At 44.7% G+C, this 27,304-nt stretch overlaps 4 protein-coding genes across 16 annotated transcripts in view; 2 read left to right on the top strand and 2 right to left on the bottom strand.

The window, feature by feature from the left end:
* LOC6494164 (myocyte-specific enhancer factor 2) overlaps window positions 1-10,456 on the top strand; it is a 34,977-nt gene extending 24,521 nt beyond the window's left edge. Inside the window, exons 3-11 of one of the 12 annotated variants that reach the window (XM_032450885.2) lie at window positions 4,868-5,183; window positions 5,792-5,995; window positions 6,337-6,658; window positions 6,990-7,088; window positions 7,211-7,347; window positions 7,405-7,577; window positions 7,642-8,078; window positions 8,492-8,560; window positions 9,069-10,456. In XM_032450885.2, the coding sequence (XP_032306776.1) occupies window positions 5,130-5,183; window positions 5,792-5,995; window positions 6,337-6,658; window positions 6,990-7,088; window positions 7,211-7,347; window positions 7,405-7,577; window positions 7,642-8,078; window positions 8,492-8,560; window positions 9,069-9,247 (1,674 nt within the window). In that variant the 5' untranslated portion in view covers window positions 4,868-5,129 and the 3' untranslated portion in view covers window positions 9,248-10,456. The remainder of the gene's footprint in view (window positions 1-4,867; window positions 5,184-5,791; window positions 5,996-6,336; window positions 6,659-6,989; window positions 7,089-7,210; window positions 7,348-7,404; window positions 7,578-7,641; window positions 8,079-8,491; window positions 8,561-9,068) is intronic. The other 11 variants (XM_044715666.1, XM_032450886.2, XM_032450893.2 and 8 more) reach the window with 11 other exon arrangements.
* A 3,092-nt stretch (window positions 10,457-13,548) lies between these two features.
* On the bottom strand, window positions 13,549-16,322 carry LOC6496403 (electron transfer flavoprotein-ubiquinone oxidoreductase, mitochondrial). The gene is made up of 5 exons (XM_001960804.4): window positions 15,865-16,322; window positions 15,517-15,743; window positions 14,889-15,460; window positions 14,384-14,833; window positions 13,549-14,326 (listed from the first exon to the last, which is right to left on the bottom strand). Exons 1-5 carry the CDS (start codon window positions 15,890-15,892, stop codon window positions 13,789-13,791), a joined length of 1,815 nt encoding a protein of 604 aa, XP_001960840.1. The 5' UTR covers window positions 15,893-16,322; the 3' UTR covers window positions 13,549-13,788.
* Window positions 16,317-27,094, bottom strand: LOC6496402 (FMRFamide-related peptides). Of its 2 annotated transcripts, none has more exons than XM_014908319.3 (2): window positions 26,959-27,094; window positions 16,317-17,489 (listed from the first exon to the last, which is right to left on the bottom strand). In XM_014908319.3, the coding sequence occupies exon 2, from the start codon at window positions 17,487-17,489 to the stop codon at window positions 16,563-16,565; it is 927 nt and encodes a 308-aa protein (XP_014763805.1). In that variant the 5' UTR covers window positions 26,959-27,094; the 3' UTR covers window positions 16,317-16,562. The 2 variants fall into 2 exon arrangements, with proteins under 2 accessions (XP_014763805.1, XP_001960839.1); XM_001960803.4 differs by lacking the exon at window positions 26,959-27,094 and adding an exon at window positions 19,972-20,082.
* On the top strand, window positions 21,964-25,150 carry LOC6494165 (putative fatty acyl-CoA reductase CG5065). Its single transcript, XM_001960802.3, has 6 exons — window positions 21,964-22,039; window positions 23,096-23,274; window positions 23,393-23,486; window positions 23,551-23,714; window positions 23,787-24,830; window positions 24,891-25,150. The coding sequence occupies exons 2-6, from the start codon at window positions 23,108-23,110 to the stop codon at window positions 24,973-24,975; spliced, it is 1,554 nt and encodes a 517-aa protein (XP_001960838.1). The 5' UTR covers window positions 21,964-22,039; window positions 23,096-23,107; the 3' UTR covers window positions 24,976-25,150.
* Window positions 27,095-27,304: the final 210 nt, after the last annotated feature.

Here is a 27,304-nt window from a genome sequence, read left to right as displayed (position 1 = left end):
GCAAAAGCCGCAATCGCCAGAACTCGTAAGTATGCTAGAATATTTTGTGCAAATTAGAGATCGTTGGAAGATTGTATCAAAGGCAGAGATCCTTTCGTTTTTTTTAATAAAATTTCTACAAAAGGAGGCTCTAGAACTAGTTACTTCCTAGGGAGAGTGAAGATCCTATCGTGTTTTTTAAAACATTTCTTAAAAAAGAGGCTCTTCTACTAGATAGTTCCTAGGGAGAGTAGAGATCCTATCGTACTTTTTATCAAAAAGAAGGCAGATAGTTCCTATGGAGAGCAGATCTCCTATCGTATCTTTTCTAAAAAAGATGTATAAACCTAATAAAATCAAATGATTAGTTAGGAATCACTGGAACTACTGAAATTACTCATTAATTTGTTGAATTAGTTTGTGGCTTTTGACAGATCCGATTTTCCCGAGAACTTTTTAATGTTTTCGATTAAGAATGGCCCACCATTACCCCCTCTAACTGGCAAAGGGTTAACTGGCAAGATAGTGGAGAACTGACGTCATCGATGGCCGAACCGCTCCGATAGGGTTCCGGAGAAGAGATATCCCTCCTCTTTGGCCCCGTGGCTCACTTTATGGATACCCTTTCCCAATCGATGTTTCGAACTTCTTTTCTGGAAAGCTTTTCGCGAATAATAAATTCCAGTACGCACATACCTCTCACGTACGAATATGTATATTGTGATGTACATATGTACTAGTATGTGTGGTGGACTGGCCGTCGAGTGATAAGAACCTTTCCTATCAGTGGCACCGGGTGCGACAGAGAAGGAGTGCGAACGAACGCTTCCAGCGAAGTTCAAATCCATTTTCCCTCCTTGATAGCAAGTTCTTTTGCATGTAGTTTTATGACCGGACTAGCACTGCCAGTGACGAACGGACTGACTAACTGACTGAGTGACTGTTTGACTGACTGCCAGCCCGATTGGCGAATTCTGCTGATAATTGTCTGCACTTTGTTTCAGAAGTGAATTGAGAAAAGGCAGTTGGAATTATAAATCGCCTGCCTGTTATCGCCCCCGGGCCCGAGCCCGTGCCCAGTCCCCCGTGGCAGCGGGCGTACTAGCCAGCTGGACTAGCCTGTAGCCAGTGCGTGCAATGCACTTTGACACCTACACAGGAGCTAACAAACAAAGCAATTCAGATCGCCGTAATCGGGATAGATTTGCTTTGGACTTGGCCACTGCGATTATCGAAAAATAGCTTGAGATAGCTTGGCGATAATTCGGACCTCCTCAATGCTCTGCAACTGAAGTTCTTTCCTTAATACTTTCTAGCTTGTCATCTTGATAATAAATAATTAAAAAATAGTGCATATAGAATGTAAATAATAGATGTCCCTTTTGGGAAAAACTCACTCTATCAGTTGGAATAACTTGTTGGCAATATTTTGTCACCAAAAATTTGCTGAACCGCTCGACAGTGATAAGAAATATTCGCAATCTAATGCTGCTTTCATTCCACTATCTGCCAACGAGAGCGAGAGTGTCCCTCTTATCACACGTGCGGTTGTGTAGGTGCCGAAAACAACCAATTCAAGTGGGCTTTCGGGGTGGAGTATAGGTGTATTGTTATTAATAAGCAAATACCTATGCCTTTTTCCTGCCTGCGCGCCTGAGATAATTATTATTATTATTTATTCTATTATTATTATTAAACATTCTTGTGGTTGTTTTGTTTGGCACTCTCTCCCCCGGCCGCTGGCTCGTAGTGTTTGTGGTTTGTGGCTGTGGGAGTTTTGGGGGCGATAAGATAGTAGGAGTCCCACCCCGCCACCCGAAAACCAGACCTTGTTTCGACTACCTTAACATGAGACGCGTGTTTCTGGAAGAAAGAACCTTGGATTTCGCTTTTTCTTGTTCTATTTTTTTTTTTCTATTTTTTTTTGCAATCATAGTGGCTGATAAGGGCGGGGGCTGCAGGAGAAATTCACGAAATTAGAAACTCGAGTTTGGAGATATATGTGCACTAGCTTCAAGATAATGGAGCGATGCGAAGGTTCCGGCTCAGCGGCATTTCCAAATGACGCGTTTCTGGCTGGGAGTGCGCGTGTGGCTTTAATTAAATCAGCCAGCTTGTAACCAGAGATCTGAGAATGCGTTAAATGCGGCACATTAACAACCCAAACCAGATACCAGATGGGGGGGACATTGACAGATTTGTTGCAAGTCAAAAGTGAAAGTATTCTGTCCAGAGAGGAGTAATGAAATATTATAATATATACTTAAATGTGATATAGTTTTCTGATTAAATGTTATAGGCTGTTAATAATTTTTAAGTTTTTATTTGGCAAGACTCCAAGCTGCTCTGCCATTAAGACAGAATTTATGAATTCCTCTCTACTCGCCCCTAATTGGAGCTGCTGTGAGAGATTGCACTCGCATCCTCATCTGGGGATCATCTCAGAACTGGTTTCCGAGATCAGCGCACAGTTCATTCATCCAAAATACGGAAAAGTAACAAATTTGCATAAATTTAGCCGCGGCAAATGCTAATTGCTGGCAATCAAGGGGCAACAGCAACAAGTTCTCGGCGACCGCAGAATGTGAATCATTTGAATCAGATCGATAATCGGCTTTGTCGCTCAGACGAACAATTAGAAGCAGGCAGAGTTGGCAGGACTCTATAGAGAGAGCCAAAAACACCCACGCATTGTTAGCTTTTTGGTCATTTGACTAATGATGTCGCCTCACAGACTCAGACTTTGGGCCAATTAAACGGAAGAACGTGTGGCGGCAGTCGGCTGCGTTTTAATTGCTCCAGCCACATGAAGAGAAATGTCTTGACACACATCCTTCCTTCACATCTTGCTAGCTTCCTTCCTTCCTTTCTTCGTACATATCCTTGTGGCCACTTGAATTCCACTGGGTCTTGACCCAGTCCAATGCTGCCAAGATAGGCAATCCCACGCAGCTGCAGCCACAAACGGTTAATTGTTGCGATGGAAACCGTGTTAAGTTCTTTCAGCCTCCGGCCGTTTCTTTTGTTGGCTTTTCGGCGGATAGCCAACTGATTGTTTCTTGCCTCTTTCAGCATTGCAATTAGTCAGCTATTACAAATTGTGGGCTTTTGTGGGGAAACAGGTAACACTTTCTGTCTAAAAACTAACCAACTAAGGTAAGGGAATTTCCGGCTAGTGGGTCTGCCTTCAGAGTTCCATCAACCAATAAGCCAGGTCTGCGGTTTCAAGTCCACCAGCTGATAAGTATGCTATAGAAAATAGTAATTCTTTCTCTTCAAAAACTAAATGGCTAATTGTCCACTCTGGCCTTGTCACTTGGCCATTTTCTGGCCAATGATATGCAGATGGATGTGGTTGGAGGCTAATTGATGGTCATGGCCTGGCAGATTCTCCATCTTAATTATTCATCTCAAAGCTGGACCTTGGGCAGTAACTAAAAGAGATTATAAGTCTATAAGCTACAAGCTATTGTTCTGAATTATTTTCCTTGAAACTATTATTTTCCGACTTGAATCTGCAAGTGTTTCTCAATCTAACTGGCATCTGAAATGGTATACTCAATTATTATTTTGGTTCTGGCTTGTTTTTTGCCCTTAAAATGGTAGCGTCATCATTATTGATTCCTTTCTTAGTCCTGTTCCGTTCCTTTCCATATTAATAATGCATGCCAAAGACACTGAGCAACAAAACTCACGCATAATCAAGAAGGGGCTTGGGGCATGGGGCACGGGAATCGGAGGAAAAGCCACAAAAAGTGTATCGAATTGGTGGAGTGTGCTACCCCCTGATTTTTATATGTATGTGCGCGCTGGCCGCCACACATTCTCGTCAAGGCTAAGGGCCCTTTTCCATGTCCTGTCACAACCCATTTCAGCCACCCCCCACGTGCCCCCCCCACATGCCTCCTGCCCCCGCCAGAAACTGAGGCATATTGCGTAGGTCGCTGCGTGAGCCGAAATGAAAAGTCGATGAAGAATGTGGGGCTGCAGGGATACGGAAAGCGAGCCAGCTTTTCCCGGCGTTGTCAAGGCAGCGTTCGGTGTTGTCTGGGACGAGTCCTGCCGGAGGACAAACAGCAACAGCGCCCAGAGCCGAGCAGGCGAGTGAGTTTCATCCGCCTCGATTTCCATCTCCGGAACACGCAAAGAAATTCCAGATGAGTCTTGAAATAAAATCTTATTAGCATTATTGAAATAGAGACTGCATCTCAGCTCTCATAATGAAATAAAATATATTTGGAAAGATTAATTCTTATGACGAACTCTGTAGTCAGTAAGATCTGAGTATTTTTTAAAGTGTCTGAATATCTGAGATACTTTCCTGACTCGCGTTTTCCAGCCACGTGCCGCCGCCGCAGCGAGAAATGTGAGGAAACTCAAGTGGCAGAGTGTGGGGGCAGAATCCGGGGCAGAGTGATGCCTCAACTTCCGCTTTTCCGGCACTTTTGGATGCTAGATGCTGCTCCCGAGCAGCACTTCCGTTTCCGCTTTAAAAACAGTTGTAGAGGAACCTGTTTGAAGAGCGATTTCCTTATTGATTCTGTGCGCTCTTCCAGGACATCAAAGCCATTCGGAAAGTGCGAATCTGTGAGTGCCTCTTGTGAGGGTCTCGGGGCAAGCAACCACATTAATTAACTTGGTCCAGTCGATGAAATAGGTCATCCTGCCGGGTAGCGAGTGGCGGGATAATCGTGCCCCACTGGTGCATTGAACTTTCAGCGCCAGTGGAGCGACTGGCCGAGTCCTGCCCCACCGTCCAGGTGGAAAACCGTTTGAAGTCGCCAGCAGTGGCTAAGTGGGTTAAGCTTTGGGTTAATTTGTACTCCGATTAAGTATCTTTCAGCCAGTCCATCACTCATATCCTTTGTGTCCTGCTCTCTACTTCCAGTTACCTGAAGACACTTTATATACATATGTGAAATAGTATGTCGTTTTGAGAAGCCGTCCGTTTACAAAGAACTTCTACAACAAAAAGGATAATAAATTTATATACCAAATAGCATAACTATGCCCCGAAGCTACAGCCAACCCAAGAGGAAACCGAGGAGCCACTAACCGAGTTGTCCGGATCCAGTTGAGCCGGAAAATCCAGCCCAGAAACAAAAAAAGTCACTTAAACCAATAACAACCAGAGACGAAATCTAGCCGAGATGGGTCGCAAAAAAATCCAAATATCACGCATCACCGATGAGCGCAATCGGCAGGTGAGTCCAGAAATAATACAATTAGACTGTTACCTGGCCTGCCTCTCGACCGCTCGACCGCTCGGCCATGGCATCTCCATGGCGATGGAGGGTGAAGACTCCGTTAATTAGGGAATCGGTAATTGGTAGTCGGTATTCGCAATGTTAAATCGATTTTCGGCTATTAAGTTGAAACCCAACACTTGTGGGAATAGCATTTCCTCATTAAAACCGAGAAGAGAATTATTTAACTGACTGTGGCTTAGTATTATTTTCACCATAAGGTACGCAAGTTCCTAGTCCCAGTCCTTGGTCCGTAAACGCGTCATCACACTGAAGCCGAAACCAAAACGCGAAAACAACAAAGACTGAGCCCCCCCCCCATAGAAGGAGCAGCAGTAACAGCTTGTTTATTGCCTTAGCCAGGTTCCTGCGGCCTTGACTCGGTCATAATCGATTCATTACCAACTGGAGGGGTCGCACTCGGGTCAGACTCGACTCGGAGGCAGGCCACTTGTGCGTCTAATTACATTTTCGAACCGCATTAATATTTTAGCAGTGCGGACAGTAATTGAGCAATGTTTCTACTTCCGTTTCCGTCTCCTCCACCTCCTCCCCCTCTCTAACAGGTGACCTTCAATAAGCGAAAGTTCGGGGTCATGAAGAAGGCCTACGAGCTGTCCGTGCTCTGCGACTGCGAGATCGCCCTGATCATCTTTTCGTCGAGCAACAAACTGTACCAGTATGCCAGCACCGACATGGACCGCGTCCTCCTCAAGTACACGGAGTACAACGAGCCCCACGAGTCCCTCACCAACAAGAACATAATCGAGGTGAGTAGCACGGGGTGGTACTATAAGGATTAGACTTTTTTTTTTAGAGATTTTTTAAACTTATATTTCTCAATAAAGTGAAGAGGATTAAAAGTTAAATAAAATATCAACAAAGTGCTTAGCATTTCTAAGCCCTACTGTATTTTTTTCACTGTAGTTGAGGTTGCCGCCACATCGAAGTGGTTTTGTAATGTAAATGTTGCGACGTACGCCACGATTTCGGATTTACATAATTTAGCAAAACAAAGCGGAGAATAGAATCCCCCGGCAATTACCACCTCACTGTCGCTTTCCCCTCTTTTCACGCCTGTTTGTGTTTCCGCCTATTTCCCCCCAAACAGAAGGAGAACAAGAACGGTGTTATGTCGCCGGACTCGCCCGAGGCGGAGACAGACTACACACTGACGCCGCGAACGGAGGCCAAGTACAACAAGATCGACGAGGAGTTCCAGAACATGATGCAGCGCAACCAGATGGCCATCGGCGGCGGGGCAGGAGCGCCCAGGCAGCTGCCCAACAGCAGCTACACCCTGCCGGTGTCGGTGCCGGTGCCGGGGTCGTACGGGGAGAACCTGCTCCAGGCCAGTCCCCAGATGTCCCACACCAATATCAGCCCACGTCCATCGAGTTCGGAGACGGATTCAGGTGGGATGTCCTTGATAAGTTAGTACAAGTGGCTCTCGCGGTGGTGCACACTCATTTCTATCTATTATCGTTTGGTATTTGATCCTGTTTCTTCCTTTTCTCTGTTAATATATTTTGTTTCTATTCTAAAACCTAAGTTTGGATGAAATTTAATTTTGTTAAAACCACTAACCCCTGCTCTGCTACCTTTACTGACTTTTATTTAAAACTCATTCACCTACATCTAACCGAATGCCATTTGTTCTTTTTACAAGCCGGTGTCCTTTGACCCGAGCGTCTTTGTGAGCCAATCGAGTACATGGTGATCTTATGTCTTATGTTTGCATTTCTCTCTCTCTCGGTCCATCAGTATATCCATCGGGTTCCATGCTGGAGATGTCGAACGGCTATCCGCATTCACACTCGCCGCTTGTGGGATCACCGAGTCCAGGTCCCAGTCCAGGCATAGGTGGGCATTAGAACATACTCTACTCTACGACTAACCCCCCACTCCTATATCATCTAATACACCATCTACTGCTAGTCGGATCCCTGAGGATTCCCCCAAAACTAATCGCCTCTCCCTTGCAGCTCACCACTTGTCCATTAAGCAGCAGTCGCCGGGCAGCCAGAACGGACGAGCTTCCAATCTAAGGGTCGTCATACCGCCCACCATAGCACCCTTACCGCCCAACATGTCCGCCCCCGACGACGTTGGCTACGGAGATGTACGTGTTTTTTTTACCATTTATATTTAAATAATTAATTAAATTTATATTCTTTAGCAACGACAGAGTCAGACGTCGCTGAACACGCCCGTGGTTACGCTACAGACACCGATCCCTGCCCTCACGAGCTACTCCTTTGGAGCGCAGGACTTCTCTTCCTCCGGCGTCATGGGCAGTGCGGACATCATGAGCCTAAATACTTGGCACCAGAGCCTGGTGCCGCACTCTAGGTAGGACCAGGACTCCAGATCTAAGTCCGATTATATTCTAAATAGAAATCTGCTTTTTTTTCAGTCTCTCACACCTGGCTGTCTCGAATAGCACGCCGCCACCTGCCACCTCACCCGTTTCCATCAAAGTCAAGGCCGAGCCCCAGTCGCCGCCCCGCGACCTCTCCGCGAGCGGCCATCAGCAGAACAGCAACGGCTCCACGGGTAGCGGCGGCTCCAGCAGCACCACCAGCAGCAACACCTCCGGGAACGGGGGCGGAGGAGGCGGTGGCCTGGCGGCCGCCAGCACAGCCAACGTCATCACGCACTTGAACAACGTCAGTGTCCTGGCCGGGGGCGGTCCCTCCGGCGGTGGATCCGGCAGCGGTGGAGGAGGAGGCGCCAGCAACGGCAGCGTGGAGCAGGCCACCAATCTGAGTGTGCTGAGCCACTCGCAGCAGCAGCACCTGGGCATGCCCAGCTCCCGACCCTCGTCGACGGGCCACATCACGCCCACAACAGGTGGGTCATGTCCTGCGCTCTTCGCCTCCCTCGTTTCTTTCCTCCTTTATGTTGTTGTATTTCTCGAATTGTTTTCCGAAGGATTCCTGCTTGAAATTGCTGCCGTTTACATACTAATTTGCGAACGTTTTCGAATTGTTTTTGAAACTCTGAAGAGTGTCTCCAGCAGCAGCATGTTTCTTGTTCTCTAACGCTTCTTCGTTCAGAAATTAATTTATTTAAGACGAAAGACCAAACGGGCGTATACTTAATTTGTAGAGTTAAGTATGGGCCCCGTTGAAACAGTCCTCTTTTTTAACTTGTCTGACTAAATGTGATGAAATCTGTTCCAAGTCTTATATTTTTACTATATAATACAATTGTCTTTTTTTGCATTAACCACAACCGGCAAACCGACAAACAACAATTTTTAGGGCATGATAAGTATGATGGATATCCGTACCGCGCGCTAATGGGACATAATCCTAGATGGAATTTTGCCGGTAAATTGGCCAGAAAAAATCAATCAAATCAAAATGAAAAATACACACACACACCCACATATGAACACTCGCAGAATCACATACATAGAAACACCTATAAATACGCATACATTCTATACTCAGTTTCAATTTCAAAATTATCCAAAAAGCGCGAAAATGAGAACCGATTTGGCTACAGTTTTAGTTTTGGGGAGTATCCTATCCTGGGGCTATGAAATTCTTTTATTTATTTCCACTAACTCAGACTACTTCATGCTATTTAAAGTTTGCAATTAAAAATAACTAAAGAGTAGAATACTTATTTTAACATTGTTCCATAAATAAATTGTACAAAATTGCTAAAATTGCAGCTGCAACACACACACAACACTCCATTACCCAGACACTCGATCACTAACTGGCCAGAACCTGAATGCCCTGGTTCTGGCCGCTCCCAGTTAACTGCCCGCCTGCCTGCCTTTGTCATACACATTCGACCATTGAGCAATCTTGACTAATGTTTTAACAGACTTCATTATTTTGAACACAGGGGCGCCCAGCAGCGACCAGGACGTGCGAATGGCGGCCGCCGCCGTCCAGCAGCAGCAACACCAGCAGCAGCAGCAGCAGCAGCAGCAACAGCAACTGGGCGACTACGATGCCCCCAATCACAAACGGCCCAGAATATCGGGCGGGTGGGGTACATAGCCCGCTCGTATCTCCGGCAGCAACCACTTCAAGCAACATCACAACAACCCAGGGGGTGGCGGTGGTGTTGGCATCTACAACAGCGTCAGCAGGAGCAACATCAACAACAGCAACACGAAGTCGGAGGATGATGATCTAGTGATGATGCCGCCACCGCCGCGCAAGGAGATCCTGGTCCGTGGCTCGTCCTACAGCCTGGCGGGATACGACTGTTTTGGCCAGCAGCTGGCTGTGGGCTATGGGCCGCAGAATAATCCGTAATTAGATGATCGGATGATGAAGGAGTTCCAACAATAACAACCGTAACCGGACCAGTGCAAAAGTTTCAAAAGCGGAGAACGAATCACTTTTCGTTGAAGCTGAAAACAGAAAACAGAAAAGAGAAAAAACAAAATTGCAAAAAAAACAGTGACAGTGTCATATCTATAGTTATTGTAATTTATATAAAAATAATTACACATGTATGGTAATAGTTATATTTTTAAATTATACACGCAAGGATGCAGATCCTCGAGCCGTCGAGCAGGAGGAGGAGGATTAGTGCGCGGAGAGCCAAGTTAAGTTGTTTAGAACGTTGAGCTGAGTTAGTTTAGTTACACATTACAAACTACAATTACAGAGTTAAATACTATGGTTAAAGTTAATGTTTATTCTAATCTAAGGACAAACGATGATTCAGAAAAGGAAAAGAAAAAAATAACAGCCCCGCGGCTGAGCTGTTTGTGTAAATATTCTGATTTTAGCTCTATAGGCACTAAAAATTAGTTTGTAATTACGAGAGATACGTAAACCAAGCAAATCATTTAAAATAACTTTTGGAGGAATCGAGAAATTTGAAACACTAGCTAGCTGGCTGCTAGATGGTCGCAGTGTTTATAATTTTATAAATTTCGTGCAATTTTACGGTTTATTTTGGCCAACCTTTATTTGTTTAGACTCGGACTAACTTTATTCTTATGTTTTAATTTCGATTTAAGCTAATTTAGTACAAGCCAACTTTGTCTTTCATTTTTTAAGCGAAACGAAGTCATAATTTGTAATTTACGTTTAATGAGGATTTCTGTTAATTTTGTTGCCTAAGTTTTTTGTATTTTTACAATTTGTGAATTGTATGAGCCGAGTTTGTAAAACTACAATTATTGCAAACGCAATAGAAATCGCAATCGCAACAAGAACTCAACAAAATAAAATTTAAATAAAATTATTCAAGATATTATTGGTTCTTATTATTTTATTTATTTTTTTTTTAAAAGGCCACTTATTTAAACAGGCAGGCAGATGGGCCACAGCGCATGTGGGCGTGTCTATGTCAATTTTCCCCATTTTCGAATTTCTGAATTTTACGATATTTGACTAAGAGAGGTAAACGAGCTCCGCAAATATTTGCACTGGGCATTATATGACCTGTTGCACTTTATACAACAGCAGGAGCAGAATAATATTTATATGCATATACATGTTTGTATCTGATACGAGGTGGCCGCCTCAGCTGCGCATATATTTGGCGATGCGACCCAGCAGTTGCACTGCAGTTGCATTTGCAGATGCAGATGCAGATGGCTAGGCGGTTTAAATAAACAATAAGATGTAACTTACACTCTACAGGTTTCCCCGTTAATGAAGCTTTACAGAAACAATTATAACTGACACATAGGTATTTTAATATATAAATAGCATCTTCTAGGGTATACGTATATGTGGGATAGATATTATATTTGTTGCACCAACTGAATGTTGTACGAAAGAGATTATTGCAAAGTTTTGTGTACATATATACTTCGTAAATTGTTAGTTAAGTTTATGTATTATTTGCCGAAAAACATTCTAGCATTTCCTTTTCAATCTTTCACTATGATTTCAATCAGTTTTCCGTTGATATCGATGACCCTGGCATATAACTTCACTGTGTAGTGTTGCCTTAAAAACAGTGCCTCTTTTTAATGAAAACTAATGAAATTGAAACATAACCAGTTGTTGTATAAAAACACTAAATTGGACATGATAATGATAAGTGGAAACTTGATGGTGAAAAATTTAAATACAGGTGTTATTTGTGCTATTCGGATAAGTGTAGATAAATCTAATAACTGATATTAAACGCTCCCTTAAACGAGTCCTACAAAATGATATTCCAACTAAGCGGCACATAATGTACAAAGGCGTTGAGCTAAAGCTGAAGCTGAACACAAATCCATATTGAGAAGGTATAGAGGGTATAGGAAAGCTTACTAGAAGTTACTGAGCATAAAAAATGTTAATAGGGATCGCACTGTATAGTCTACAAGACGTCCTACGGTCACAGGGACCACTCGCATGCAACACAGTATTCTGGAAGGAGGCAGTTGTTCAGGCAGTGTGAGTTTATAATTGGTTTACCTCTACCCCCGAAAATATCTAGATAAAAATGTTAAAGCAGCATCAGTGTTGTGGAATATTAATTTAGCGAAAATTGTTAAGCCCCAAATGGGGAGTGGGTGGCAGAAAGGTTAACTTTAATATGTGTATCTATCCATGTGTTTGTTCAACTTGCAACACAAGCAAATCGTAGATGTAAGCTCTATGGAAATGGCAACCGTTTTGGTAAAAAACAAGATGGAACATTATACATTCATACATATATGTGAAACTATATATAAAGAGAATAAGTTTTATCTGTGCACTGAATATGAATATGGGGTTTTTGGAAATTGACACAAATTTGAATATGAATTCAACGTTTACCTATTAAGTTGGTGTTAAAAAAAAATCAAGAACAAAAACTGAACGAACAAACGATGGTAGAGAATTTTAAATAAAACCCTTTTGGCAACTGAACGCTTTGAGTTTTTTCTTATAAATTTAAAATATTTGATTACAACTTCCTTTCTCTTTTCAGTTGGCGCCAAAAGCAGTTGGGTTGGCTTAGTCTTCCCCTTAAAATCCATTTGAAAACAGCAGTTTTATTCCTTTCTCAATCTTTTTATTCAATCCAAATGTTCCTGTAGTTCCTGTCTATTGGGTGTCCTTGTTTGTTGCCTATTAGGAAGATATTCCAGTCGTTCCGGTCGGTCTCCACATCCTGCTACAAGCCTCCGGAGTAGCAGATAATCGACGAAGGAGTGTTTCATTTGGAGTATGTTTTGCGTGTTTCATTTGGGAAGGACCTGGAAATCCAAATTCCGTCTATTATGACCGCTTCTCGTAGCTATAGCTCGGCCAATTTTGATCAGATTTATGAATGTTATCCCTTCCCGGTCTTGTATTTTCGAGTACTATCATTCTGCAATAAAACCTGCCAGCAAAAATCTGACCCATTTTTCGGAATTTTCCAAAGGGTACCATCATAATTTTGGCCAAAAATTGGGCGACATTTTATTGTTTGATTTTCCACATCTTTGGATGCAGATCGATGGGCATTAGAACCCTGATTCATAAATGGTATTCCGTTTTTAAATCGGATACGAATTAGTTAAAATATTCCCTATAAACTGTGACAAAAGTTCGGATTTTTAACAAAAAAAAACCAAATCATGTTCTAATTTTTTCACTTTTTAAAACGGAAAAATATGTATAACTCAGCTAATACTCGACAGATCCAGAAATGTTATACCTTCCCGATCTTGTATTTTTGCAAGAGCACCACCATTTTCAATCTAAACCTGGGAACAAAATTTTTGACCCATTTTTTAAATTTTTCTAAGGGGTAACATCGTGATTTTGGCCAAAAATTGGGCCGAAATTTTATTGTTTCATTTATCCCAACTTTTGATGCAGATCGAAGGGGATTGGATCCCTGATTTATATATGGTATTCCGTTTTACGATAGGTTTCAAAATAGCTAAAATATTAACTAAAAAGTGTATCAAAACCTTCGATTTTGGCCAACAAAAAAACATGAAATTCGGCGATCCAATTTTTCACATTTCGTAATGGAAAAACATGCATAACTTGGCTAATACTAGGCAGATCAACAAATGTTATATCTTCTAGATCTTGTATCTTCGAGTAGCATCGATTTTAATCAAAACCAGGCTACAAAATTTTTGACCCATTTTTCGTAATTTTTGAAAGGGTACCATCATGATTTTGGCCAAAAATTGGCCCGAAATTTTATTGTTTGATTTTCCCCATCTTTGGATGCAGTTCGAAGGGGATTGGGATTCGAAGGGGACCTGATTTATAAATGGTATTCCGTTCTTGAATCGGTTAGAAAATAGCCGAGATATTCATTATTGAATGTATAAAAAGTTGCATTCCTAACAGACCCGGTTTAGCAGTGTTCCTGAAAGTTTTGTCGCAAGCTTAGTACTCAGATCGAAACCTTATTATTTAAATATATACTTTATTATTTTAAATACAACTGTGTTTTCGGCCTTTCTTAAAGTTTTTTCCCACAACAAAATCGTATATTTTCGGTACACTTTGAAGTTTAAAATTTTTAATCTATTTTCTACAAAACGAATTTTCAAAATTTTTTCAAAATTGTTTATCAAATCAAATTTACAATTTTACAGACTAATAAAATGCAATTGTGGTACACAAATATAAAGGAAGATGTCCTTTTACATTCCATTATAGGCTGGGCCGCCACCGCCCTCGGGCACCACCCAGTTGATATTTTGTTTCGGATCCTTGATATCACAGGTCTTGCAGTGGATGCAGTTCTGAGCATTAATCTGTAGCTTCAGATTACCACCTTCTTCATTTGGGACGTATTCGTAGACTCCTGCGGGGCAGAATCGTTGCTCCGGACCTTCGTAAAGGGCCAGGTTGTGTTCCACAGGAACGCGGTCGTCCTTCAGCGTCAGATGAGCAGGCTGGTCACCCTCGTGGTTGGTGCCAGTGAGGGCCACCGATGACAATAAGTCGAAAGAAATCTTTCCATCTGGCTTCGGGTACACGATCGGCTTGCAGGAACTGGCAGGCTGCAGCGATTCGTGGTCCTGAGGTCCATGCTTAAGGGTCCATGGCTCACGACCGCCCATGAAAATGGAGAAGCCACTGAGCGCAAGTCCACCAAACAGACCCAACGGATTATGGAAGGAAGGATGAACGTTCCTTACCTTCCATAGGTCCTTCCAGACAAAGGAGTTCTTAATCCTAGAAAGAAAGTGATGTTACTAAAGTTCTGGTCCCTTGGTAGTTTATTCCACTTACCTCTCGGCATAGTCCACCGGCTCCACGCCTGCCGTCGACTGCGCTCCAGAATTAATGGCGTCCAAGGCGCTCTCTGCCGCCAGCATGCCACTTTTCATGGCATAGTGGGAGCCCTTGATCCGTGGCACGTTCAAGAATCCGGCACTGCATCCTACCAGGCAACCTCCAGGGAAGGACAGCTTCTTGGGCAGGCTCTGAAAGCCGCCCTCGTTTATGGCTCGAGCTCCGTAGGCGATGCGGGTGGCGCCTTCAAAGACATGTCGCACCTTTGGGTGCGTCTTATAGCGCTGGAACTCCTGGAAGGGACTTAGCCATGGATTCTTGTAGTTCAATCCTACCACAAAGCCAACGGCAATTGTAGGAGTGGGCTCGTTTAGATGATACAAAAAAGAGCCTCCGTAGGTGGCATTATCTAAAGGCCATCCAATGGTGTGCTCCACCAAGCCAGGTCTGTGAAATACTCAAGTCAGGAATATATTTTGTAAGCTTACGAAGAGGTTCTTACTGATGCTTCTCTGGGTCAATCTCCCAGACTTCTTTTAAGCCGATACCATAGGTCTGAGGCTCACTGCCCTCATTCAGTCCAAACTTCTGCATTATTTGCTTTGTGAGGTGTCCTCGACAACCTTCGGCAAAGATAGTAGTTTTGGCGTGCAGCTCCATGCCTCGGGCGAAGGTTTCCTTGGGAGCTCCACTCTTGGCAATGCCCACATCGTTGGTAGCGATGCCCTTGACGCTACCGTCTTCATGGAAGAGCACCTCGGAGGCAGCACAACCCGGATAGATCTCCACTCCCAAAGCCTCCGCCTGATCGCCAAGCCACTTAACCACATGGCCTAAGCGAACCACGTAGTTTCCATGGTTGTCCATCGGCCAGCCTTTGAAAATTGGTATGGAAATACGTCCCGAGCCTGTGAGAAACGATAAGGTATCCTTGGTCACGGGTGTGTTAAGGGGAGCACCCTGTTCCTGCCAGTCAGGGATTAACTCGTTTATGGAAACGGGATCCAAAACGGCTCCAGAGAGTATGTGTCCGCCCACCTCGGCGGCTTTTTCGACAACGCAGACCCGGATTTCCTAATGGTAACAATGATAATCACAGGAAATTATATACAGGTCATCCGTTAACTCACCTGATCCTTCTCCGCTGCCAGCTGCTTGGCTCGAATGGCCGCCGACATCCCTGCTGGTCCACCGCCCACGATAACGAGGTCCACCTCCTCGATGCACCGCTCCATGTCCACCTCCTTCCACCGCTCATCCTTTTCGCGAGGATGCACCGTGTAGTGGGTGGTAATCTTTGGATACTTGGCCGCCTCCGAGACACTGCGCACCAAAGCGGGGGTAAAGAGCCGTTGGACTGGAAAATATCTCTTAATCTTAATTTCTTTCGAGAGTTCTTTTTAATGATTGTCTTCCGAGCGTTATGTAATCGGCAAGTGTTCTTCAGTTGTGAGATCTACAGTTTTTAATGGACTTACCTTTGTGCATTTTCAATAAAGCCGACATATTGATCCCTGTAGTCTTCCAAAGAACGGTCTAGTAACCGGAAAGTGCTAGCGATGCACTGGAAAGCTGGATGTGTTGTCAAACAGTTGATAGCAACAACAAACAACAACAGTGAAGATCGGTGCAACAAGTTGGACTTTAGACTTAAACGATTAGCAACGTAATGGCCAGCCAAAGTCCGTGCGTTTTGTTTTCTGTTGCCTGCTGAGCGTCTTCTACTCGAGACGGGCAACTAATAATCAACAATAAGTTGATAAAACTTATTTTAAAAGCGGTTAAAGATACGTCTGCAATGGTTTCCCCAGCTGAGATCCGGTGCTACCACCGGTCCGTGCTGCCAGACCGCTGTATTAACTGATAAGAGGAATGGCTACCTTGCTGGGCTGCCAGATTGGCGGCAATTTTGAAAATAAAACAGCACCTGCCATTGAGCAATCTTTATTTTTGGAATTTTGTTGGCAAAAATATGCTTTAAGATTACACTTAGTTAAAATTTGCGTATATTATAAGTATATTTAGGTCAATGCTTGGTGAATTTTTAATCCAGCCCCATTAAAAATCCATGATCTAGGCGTTAATAAAGAGTGTTTGAGTGCGGAGGAGGACAATTCGATAAGTGTTTTTCTCAATACATATTTACAAGATGGAATCTGTGGCAGGAGACCCATCCTTACTGCGAAAAGAATGGCTCTTGCTCGTCGTCCGCCGAGTTTATGTCCACGTTGCTCTTGGTCTGATCCTGCTGCTTCTTTTTGAGAATACTCTCGGTAAGTTTGGCCGGCTTCGTTTGGTTGTGTTCCAAAGTAGTGGGCATCAGGCTCTTGCCAAAACGCATAAAGTTCGAGTCCATCTTTCCGTTGCGGGCGAATTCCGGTGGAGCAGAGCGTCCAAACCGCATGAAGTTATCCGGACGGCCAAAACGCATAAAGTCCTGTTTAGGGCTGCGGAACTCCTCGTGAGGACTGCGTCCAAACCTCATGAAGTTGTCGGAGCGACCCAATCTCATGAAATTCTCAAGAGGTGTTCTTCCGAATCGCATGAAATCAGACGGGGCTCTTCCAAACCTCATAAAATCCGAGGGCGTCCTTCCAAACCTCATAAAATCCTGCTTGGGATCTCGACCAAATCGCATAAAGTCCTGCTTCGGGTCTCGACCATATCGCATGAGGTCCTGCTCTGGGATGGCCGAACGCTTTACTGCATCCAATTCTGGTTCCGGTTCTTCAAGCGGAAGTTCCTCAACCTGCCGCTTGCCAAAGTGCATGAAATTGTCCTGCAGGGTCCTCCGTTTGGCCTCCAGTTCCGGGTCGTACTTGTAGCGCGGCTTGCGACCGTGTTTTTGGAATCTGAGGATAACAGCATTTTTGCCGTAGTCCACGCCAATCACCGAAATGGGATGATTAAACTCCAGTTGGGCCTTCTCTGGTTCCAATAGTTCGTTATCCTGTGGAGGGACCTGCTCCAAAATCTCAGACGTTACATCCGGAGACTCCAACAGGGAGTTCCCGCCGGCTGCAAAAGGAGTCTCAATTATCTCGCTGTGGATGGCCGACTGCATCTGGTAGAGGGCCAGCAGGAACATTAAGGCGATTCCCATCTGCAAGGAAGGACACAGGAGAATGCATGAATTTGAGTCATTATTATGGCCCGCAACTAATATTGCAACTTTTAATCACATTAACGCCGGCTGACGTTCGTTTTACTTAGACCAATAAGTAACTGAGACCCACCCCTAGTTCCTCCGCGGAGGACAAAGATTCATGCTAATTAACCATCAGGATATTTATGGTCAGATCTACTTGGGCGTCGCGTAAAAAGTTAACCAGCCACATTAAGGGCACGGAAACAGGACCGACGACCACAGCCACGACGACCCACTCCACCCACTGGCACACGGCAGGATGGGCTCATAACCCAACCAACGACCCACTTTACTCATGGGGGCATTAACAGTTGCCCATGGAGGAGTGGGTGTCCCATTCTTTGGGTGGGTTGATGACAGGGGAAGTTGATGTATGATGTCCGGACGACGGCACAGCAGCACCATCGCAGATGCGAATGGATATGGCTTTTGGATGAAGTGATACTGGGCTTGCAGACGCCACTATTTCAAAAAAAAACTTCTTATGCCTTACAACCTAAATTGTAAACTGTTTAAACATTTTTGTGCAAATGCAAATCAACATCTGTCTGCTGCTGCTTTGAGTTTCTCAGTCTGCCAGACAAGAAATTATAAAAGAAACCCCATACTACATATTCACGATAAAAACTTGACCTCCAAACTCGGATTCGGCAGCGACTAATGATGAGGAGACTTCGCAACGCGCGAGCATTAACATACATTCGGTGGAGTGGAGTAGGTACTCGTCCAATTTAATGGCAATGGGCAATCACAGCTTTATTCATAAAGTGCGAGAGCAGTCACTTAATTTGAATAAATCGCAGGGAACGTGTTTATTCACACCTCGGCTTAAGCAACGGCATAAACGGCCTAAGACGGCAACTCGGCGTAGGCACTGCAAGTGCAACATGATGGTTGCAACACTACGCACACAGGTTGCGGTATCTCAAGGCCCCCATAAACGGGGAAACTAGTCGGCCACGTTTAATTTATGAGCTCGGGGCATTGCTACGGGGTGTAGCAATATTGAGGGGAGTGACAGACATGTACTCAGCGGCAAGAAGTCAACAGAGTTGAAGTTGAAGTGGGTAGTGCCAGCAACATTTGCCAGAATTTAATATTCATAAATGAGACTTGTGTATTTTTGGGGCTGTACGTCAGCTCCTGGAAGGAGGGTTGGATGTATCAATAACACACTCGTTAATTCGCCATCGAAGAACCCCCATATCGATGCTCATGGTCCGGGAGTAACCTTATTTGCATGGTATATGCGATTTCTTTTAATACGTTTGAAGTTAGCTCCCTGGCAACAAGAATTACAGGAGATACAGGTGTTGGATGGAGCACTTACACCGTAGAAGGAGTAGCATTTAAATATCAAGTGCCAGGTTGGGTCAGCCGAGGACGGGACCGGAGACAATTCCAGAGACAAATGATGTCGCGAGGCATTTTAGTCGGACCTCCCATGTCAGCAATAAATCAAAAATTGTGCACACACCGGTGCCCTCTCAACTCAAAAGTTCTTAAGCCCCTCCCTGTCAACACGAATGCATGGGTGTCCCCGTGTTTTCCATTTATTTCCATATAATGCAAATACAAATTTAGCCACGGCTTGGGTCAGCACCGTGCAGCAACCATTTCCCAGCCCACCCAAAGTATTCATAAATATTTCAATTTTCCTTTATTAGCCGACACGGTGGTTCGGAAAGCTTACTATTTCCTGGTTTTTTTGTTTGTCTCTCTTGGTTGGAAGAAAACTTTTCCCTGCGTTTTGCTTTTTAGATTTAACTGATTTTTGGACCGAGTGGGATGAGGTGTCAAAAAGTTAGCAACTGGACTGGAAAACCGAGCCAATTTAAAATTACCACAACTACCAGGATCTAACTAATGCTTTCATGGAGGATTGAACGGTTTAACTGAATCTGAGATTTGTTTGTTTTTAGACAATATGCAGTTGCAGAGCGGGGTAAAGTGGAACCAAATGGTACCCAAAACGGAGGGGCTCTAATTAACCATTAAAGTTGGTGGGAGAGTTCCTTCGGCTTCAGGCTTTCAGGTTTCCCAACCTCTGTAGTAAGCTCCACGATCGACCCTTTGACGTTCTTAAACACGAAACCACATAGGATACAAGAGATCATTTTCACGTTACCACAAAATATTTTGGTCATTTTCTAATCTAAATATTATGCAACATTTGGTAATAAGATCTTCATCCTATATTCCCTTCGGAATATTTATTTTCAAAAAATCATTCACGTTAAAATAAATGCTTTTAAAACTTTATGTAATGTTTTAAAAGAAGTTTCAACTCTGTTGCTTTGAATTTTTAAAAACTTCGAACTAAAAAATAGTCAAAGAAATGAATTAACAACTTTACTCTATAACAACTGTATAAAACTATTCTAAAAATAGTCCAAACTTTTGATTTTCTGATTTAGAAATCTACTTTGCAACTCACCTTTGGAAAGGTTTTCCCTCAACTGCGGACTGGGATTCAGCAAAGATGTGACACTGGCACTGGCACTCACAAACACTTGTTGCCCGGTGGAATGTTCAGCAGTTCTGTGCAAATGTTTGGCGAAACATCCTGTTTTATATGTTGTCCTTTGTGGCAAACAGGACCATAGGCCAAACTTCCTGATGCTGTGTGTGGGCGAGCAACAAGTGTTGCTGCAACATGTTGCCCGCCGGAACAATTGTTCTAAAATTCCGGCAACGCCGTGTGTGGCGAGCAACAAGTTTTGCTGCAACATGGTTAGCAGGCCGAAAAAAGGAAGATTATTACTATTTGGGTTTTTTTTTTAGAAAGAAATGCAGTTTTTGCTGCCCTTGAAAAGAATGCGAGGGTGGCAGATTAGCAGAAACATGTACATGCAAAAACCTGACAATGTCCGAGTGGAATGTGCTGGGTTTGGCCGACTGATATGTTTGTTGGCTGTCAGAGCTTTCAAAAGGACAATAGCCTAGTCCCGAATACGCGCTGATGTTGACGTATTAATCATGAGGCAACATTTCGTCGCCAGTGTTCTGGCCACTTGAGAGCCAAATTGTATGCAAATCGCCCACAATTGTTATGGTACGCCCATTTTTAAGGCGATTGCCAGCTTCAGGAGTAGCAGGAGCTGGACGAGCCAAGCAATCCCCGCCAGGCACGTCCAATTAGCCACCGGCAAGTGACGTCTACGTGTCCGTATGCGTTATAATTTGCCCTTGCCTTGCCGTTGTCGCAGCTCTGTAACGGGATACATTGTGGCGCCTGTGGCAAGTCACCCCCACCACCCCACTCCAGACCCAGTCCAGCCCTATGTTCAGTGCCCAATCGCCCAGTTTTTAAGCCTCGCCCCTTGGGTGGGGCCGCAAAACTGTTCAAAATGCGGAAGCCTGTAATTAGGGGCCAACTTAAAGGCCAACAAAGTTACAAAGACCAGTCGAAGACAAGCTCCAGTTGTTTCCCCGTCAATGGCACACATGACTGGGCAGAAGTTCAGAAGACCAAGTCGTCTCGTGTCCGTCAAGATTATTGTTCAGCTGCGCTCTTTACGATCTTCGGAAATCAATATACAAATTTTATAACCACCAGACCGATGGCTCCATTTGCATAAATGTTTATGAATAACGAAAACGAAATCAAAGTCAAACAAAAGGAGACCAAGTTCAAGGTTGTTGACCAGCTTTTGTACCACTCCCCCAGATACATTTCATGTACGACTAGAGATTCCTCCACAAATCCTTGAAATGGTGTCAGAGGGATACCAGGGATAATAGTCCATTCGGCTATGCCCTCTTCTTTAATCGGATTTTGTCACTTCTATGATCGCTCTCGACCTTAACTTTAAATTAAAAAATACCCCAAGTTTTAGCGATGCTTCGGTGTCAATGCCACTGCCGATTAATTTTCGGTTTTGGCGACTTGGTAACCACCGGTCTACGCTCTTGATCAGCAACTGTAACAAACGAGAAGCCCCTTAATTAATGACCAGCGCTACCGAGATTTATGTGTGCCACAATGAAGACGGTCCAGACTCACGTGTGCGTACGCTGCGTATGCGCAATGTGGCAAATTGAAAGAGGAGCGCGTCAAGATTCAGTAACCTTGCAGTTGCATAACATTCTATGTTACAGCTCGATTCATTTGCAATTGAATAGCCGAGCCGCTAGGCACCAGCAGGGGCACGAGTGAGCTGGTAAAACAGGTCAGCCAGCCAAGTGAATAAGCATGGCACAGAAGTTTAACCCCTGCGCGCTTGCCGGGGGGGCAGGGAGGGAGCATACTCTCCGGTCTGTGTCACTGCTCTCCGGTGTGGGACCGATATCTGTGGTGCCTCCTAGCTGGTTTCCGAGATCCAAAAGTATCTGTTGTAACGAGTATGTGTGAGTGTGCTAAACTAGCCAATACGATACCATAGTCTTAACCTAAAGTCGTTTTCGTTTTATTTTCTATTAGGTTTGTTTTCATATGCGAGACTGTTTTTGTTAATTCCGCAGCCAGGTCCGATCAGTTTGTGTTTAGCATTTGGTGAGCACAGGTGAGCCAAGCATCCGCAGCTATCTTCATCCGAAGCTGCAAGCCTAAGCAAGGATTTCAAGTGATTTTTATAAGTGAATTGAATAGTTCACTAGTTGGTAGTTTGGATATTTCTGTGTATTTTGTGAAACCCGCTCCCTTATTTTCTAATCGCGTTGTTGACATCTCTCGACTCCCCAAACTAGTTGCTTCTAACCGAAAAGCCAAATTATGCAAGCCATTTTTCGGCCATTTCCCAATAGAGAAACTGACTACCGTTTAAGTGGCTATTGTCCAGGTGGCACTTGATTTTCTTTTGGCGGAAATTGGTGGGCTGTCATCGTGCATGCAATCCCCTCATCCATCGGGTACTATGCATTTTTCTTGTCTATCACCAGCGGGACAGTTTAACGAAGATGTGTGATGGAGATAACTTAAAAAAAATCGAACAAAATCGTTAAACGAAGTTTAACGGCCTAAAGGCCTAAAGCTAAACAGTCTACAAGCCCATGTTGCAATCTTATCGCCAAGTTAACACTTTCAAGTCTGCCCTTTTCGACACACATTTCACTTTCTAGAAGAAACCACGTTCGCTGCTGGAGTCTTCGGTGTCTGTCTAGGCCGTTTCCACCGCCATGAACTACAACTAATTGTTTTGGTCTTGGCCAATGCTAAAGCTATTTGAGCTCTTAATTTTAGGCCAAGAATAACAGCAATGTCATAAAAAACTGGAGCTCAAATTAGCGCCATTTTTATGGCCAGCCCCTGGAGTCTGGTTTCAGTTTCAGTTTCTGTTTCAGTTGTCGCTCTGGGCGGGCCAACTGAAAGATTATAGGTGTCTAGCCATCCAGGGGATCCAAGTCCACACTTATAATAGCCATAAAAAATCAGTTGGAAAAGATCAATGGGTCAACTACAGCTTCTTAATGCTTTTAATCAGTTTTTTATTAGATGCTTTTTAAAAATTAGTCACATCTAAATATAAATACCTCTGTACTTTGTTATAACTATATCATTCGATAAAAAATTAAGAGCTGCAACTTAACAAGAAGTTTCCACTTCTCTGTGTCATTCTTAGAAGCCATCAGTCATGACAGCTAAACCGAAGTTCGTGTACGAGAAGGACGACCTAGGCACCATAGGAGAAGTTGACGACTCCGAGGTGGACCGCATCGCTCAGTGCTTCGAAGGACGCAGTCTGTTTATCACAGGAGGCACAGGATTCCTTGGAAAAGTCCTGGTGGAGAAACTGCTGAGGTCAGTGTGTGGCGACTAATAACAAATGGGTGGTGTGTGGGAAAGTAATCTGCGCTGCACGTAGACCCCATTAATCCAAGTTGCTTTCGCTAATATGCATCATTATGACTTCCTACAGGTCCTGCGGTGGGCTAAAACGCATTTATCTGCTCATTCGTCCGAAGAAGGGCAAGGATCCGCAGGAGCGTATCAAGGATATATTCCAGAATGTGGTAATGTGTTGCAAATAAATGCCTGGTTAATCAAAATTAATTTGCGGCATGTGCGCGCTCCTAGCTCTTCGACCAGGTGAAGCAGATGCGTGGCGAGGAGAAAATCCAACAGCAGGTGAGGGCCATAGCCGGCGATGTACTGTCCCCTGGCCTGGGCATCTCTGAGGAAGACTTGGAAACCCTGCGGAATGAAGTCTCCATTGTATATCATTGTGCGGCCACTGTGCGGTAAGACAATACTTCTAAATATTCTTTTCCCAGATTTCCAACCCCAAATTTGTTCTCTAATCTCACACACAGCTTTGACGAACCTCTTCGCAACGCCGTCTTCATGAACACCCGTGGCACCAAATACATGCTCGACCTGGCCCTCACCTTGAAGCATCTGGACTTCTTCGCCTACTGTTCCACGGCATACTGCCACCTCCATGTGAAAACCCTCTACGAGAAGCCCTACGACCCGCCAGCAAACCCACACAAGGTGATGCAGGCCTGCGAGTGGCTGACGGATGAGGAGGTGTCCATTATCGAGAAAAAGGTTCTGGGGGATATCCCCAACACATACGCCTACACCAAATCCCTGGCCGAGGCCTTGGTGGTGGAGAAGTTCGACCAACTGCCCGCTGTAATCCTTCGGCCCTCGATTGTGATTCCCATCTGGAAGGAGCCTATTCCCGGTTGGACGGATAACATCAACGGACCCACAGGACTCCTGATCGGAGCCGGAAAGGGCGTCATCCGTACGATGTACTGCAACTCCTCCGGTTATGGTGACTTCTTGCCGGTGGACGTTGCCGTGAATGGTATTCTGGTGGCTAGCTGGAGGAATATTAGCGCCGGAACTGACGCCACCAACCGGGTGGCCCACATGACCTCCTCCAGCGAAATCAAGGTTTCTTGGGCAGAGATTATTGAGCTGGGTCGCTGGGTGATTGAGAACAAGGTTCCCCTGAACGGTGTGGCCTGGTATCCCGGTGGTTCGATGAAATCCAACTACTGGGTGCACTTTATCTGCATGGTTCTGTTCCAGTGGATGCCGGCACTTTTTGTAGACGCTCTGCTGTGGATCCTTCGGTATCCTCCGGTGTTGTGCCGGGTCCAGAATAGAATTTACAAGGGATTCGAGGTGTTCGAGTACTATGCCAATAATGTTTGGAGTTTTGACAACTCGGAGGCGGTGAAGCTTCGAAAGTGTATGAACAACAAGGAGCGGCGGACATACGTCATAGAGAAAATAGAGCTGGACCTAGTTGATTACTTTACCAATTGTGTGCTTTGCGCCCGTCGGCTTATCCTGAAGGAGTCGGATGAGTCTATTCCGGCTGCCAGGAGGCACATGAAAGTGTAAGTTAGATGTGTCTTCAAAACTGTTCAAAATCTCTAATACAATCGTTCTCTTTGCAGTATGTGGGTGGTGGACAAGGTCTACAAGGGAATCTGGATATTCGGCATCCTCTATATGCTCTACCGCTGTTTCTTTGCGGAATGATAACATTTCTATTTCGGAGTATATTCTACTAGTTTAGTTAAGTTCTTGAGACCAAAAGATGTGCCCTGCCCAACCAACTGTAGGTTAGATATAATTTTTAAGTGGTGATGTAAATTGAATGAGTAACAAATTATTGAACAAAGAAAAATAAATAAAACTAACATAAATACTCAAATTTTGTGGGAATTTAATTTAAAAAGCGCGCGTATCTAGCAAATGTACCAAAACCTATCGAAAATTCGTCGGCAAGATGGTGATTCAGATCAGTAGAGAACGATTCTCTGATTTTGGAATGGTATTCGGCTATAAAATTGGATATCGTAGAATGGAGTTATAAGCTTTTTCAAAAAGATTTCTAAAAAAAAAAATCGATAATCTTCAACAACACACAGGGTGATTTCAAACGATAAGAAAATACTGCTTTTACACAAAGTATATCGATATATTAATGTTTTGATATATTATCAAAACCCTAATTTTGGTATATTTTTGATAACCTTTTTGAATGTTGAGGAATTTATTTAAGCCACATTTTCTCCTTCCCCGCACAATGTCCTGCTTTTCACAAGTACTGAACCCCATAACAGGCGAGAACTCGTGGCAGGAGCGGGAGGATGACTACGACTACCACCAGGAGGTGGCCAATGCTGGATTCGGCGACATGCTGCATGACTGGGAGCGGAATCAGAAGTACTTTGCTGCCCTGAGGAAAACTATAGCCGAGATGCGTACTGCGGGAAAGGAAGTGCACGTCCTGGATATCGGCACGGGCACTGGAATCCTCTCGATGATGGCTCTGGAAGCCGGTGCTGATTCTGTGACCGCCTGCGAGGCATTCCTGCCCATGGCGAACTGCGCGGAGAAGATCTTGGCCGCAAATGGAGCTGCTGATAAGGTGCGACTCATTAGGAAACGTTCTACGGACATTCAAATAGGCGAGGATATGCCACGAAAGGCCAATCTCCTGGTAGCTGAGCTGCTGGACACAGAATTAATAGGCGAAGGCGCCATAGGCATCTATAACCATGCCCACGATGAGCTGCTCACAGAGGATGCTCTGTGCATACCAGCACGTGCCAGGTGCTACGCCCAGGTAGCCCAATCCCCACTCGCGGCGCAGTGGAACAGCTTGAAGTCGCTGGCCAACCTCGATGGCGAACCTCTGCTGCAACCGCCCGCGCAACTGAAAGGTTGTAAAGGCGAAGCGGGCCTGCATGATGTCCAGCTGTCACAGCTGCCAAGTCACACCTTTCGCCCACTCACCGATCCCGTGGAAATCTTCCAGTTTGACTTCCAGCGCAAGAAGCAGAGGGAGAAGAAGCGGGATCAACTCCTGAAAGTGCAATCCAATCAGCCAGGCTCTGCTGAACTCGTCTTCTATTGGTGGGATATCCAGCTGGACGATGGTGGTGAAATTCTCCTCAGTTGCGCTCCCTACTGGGCACATCCAGAAATCCACGAGCTGTCCGGCAAAAAGGGCAAGGATTTGCCGTTGCCCAATGTGGTCCCCTGGCGGGATCACTGGATGCAGGCCATCTACTACATACCCAAGCCCCTTCAACTGCTTGAGGCAGGAAAATCGTTCCACTTAAGCTGTCATCATGATGAGTATTCCCTATGGTTTGATGCTCGCGAGGAAGCGCCTGCGAAAAGTGTGAGCCGACATACTTGTACCTGTGACCTGCACATGACTTACTCGCGCAGCCGGATTGGCCAGATGAACCAATCTACGCGAAACAAACGCTACCTGCGCTACCTGGAGGAGAACATTGAGGCGGAAAAGTCTAAAGTTTTGGTACTTGGCAACGGTTGCCTCTTGGGTTTGGCGAGTTCAGCTCTAGGAGCCACATCAGTTCAGCTCCACGAACCTCACCGATTCTCGCGAAGGTTGCTGGAGTCCATTGTGCAACATAACCAGCTAAAGAATGTCGAGTTTGTGGATAAAGTAGAGGAAGTGGAGGATTCCCAGCTAGCTGGACTTACGCATGTCTTTGCGGAGCCGTACTTCCTCAATGCAATCCTTCCATGGGACAACTTTTACTTCGGCACCCTGCTGGCCAAAATTAAGGACAAGCTGCCTGAAGATGTTAAGATATCGCCTTGCTCCGCCAGAATCTACGCTCTTCCTGTGGAGTTTTTGGACCTGCACAAGATTCGGGCGCCTGTAGTAAGCTGCGAGGGATTCGATCTGAGGCTATTTGATGAAATGGTGGAGGTAGGGAAAACCAGAATTACTTAATCCTCCTGTTCCTACTTTATATTGTCCTGTTTCAGAGGTCTGCTGAGCAGGCTGTTACTTTGGTGGAAGCCCAGCCCTTGTGGGAATATC

This window comes from Drosophila ananassae, chromosome 3L (assembly GCF_017639315.1).
Source record: "Drosophila ananassae strain 14024-0371.13 chromosome 3L, ASM1763931v2, whole genome shotgun sequence".
Lineage (NCBI taxonomy): Eukaryota > Metazoa > Arthropoda > Insecta > Diptera > Drosophilidae > Drosophila > Drosophila ananassae.
This window is presented reverse-complemented; position numbering and strand designations above follow the sequence as displayed.

Bases quoted from the DNA above. Each gene is read 5' to 3' on its own strand.
- LOC6496402 (XM_014908319.3), bottom strand. From the start codon at position 17,489: ATGGGAATCGCCTTAATGTTCCTGCTGGCCCTCTACCAGATGCAGTCG.
- LOC6494165 (XM_001960802.3), top strand. From the start codon at position 23,108: ATGACAGCTAAACCGAAGTTCGTGTACGAGAAGGACGACCTAGGCACC. The intron at 23,715-23,786 runs GTAAGACAATAC...TCTCACACACAG, and splicing joins CATTGTGCGGCCACTGTGCG to CTTTGACGAACCTCTTCGCA. The intron at 24,831-24,890 runs GTAAGTTAGATG...TTCTCTTTGCAG, and splicing joins GCCAGGAGGCACATGAAAGT to TATGTGGGTGGTGGACAAGG.
- LOC6496403 (XM_001960804.4), bottom strand. From the start codon at position 15,892: ATGTCGGCTTTATTGAAAATGCACAAAG. The intron at 15,744-15,864 runs GTAAGTCCATTA...GATATTTTCCAG, and splicing joins TTTATTGAAAATGCACAAAG to TCCAACGGCTCTTTACCCCC. The intron at 15,461-15,516 runs GTGAGTTAACGG...TGTTACCATTAG, and splicing joins TGGCAGCGGAGAAGGATCAG to GAAATCCGGGTCTGCGTTGT.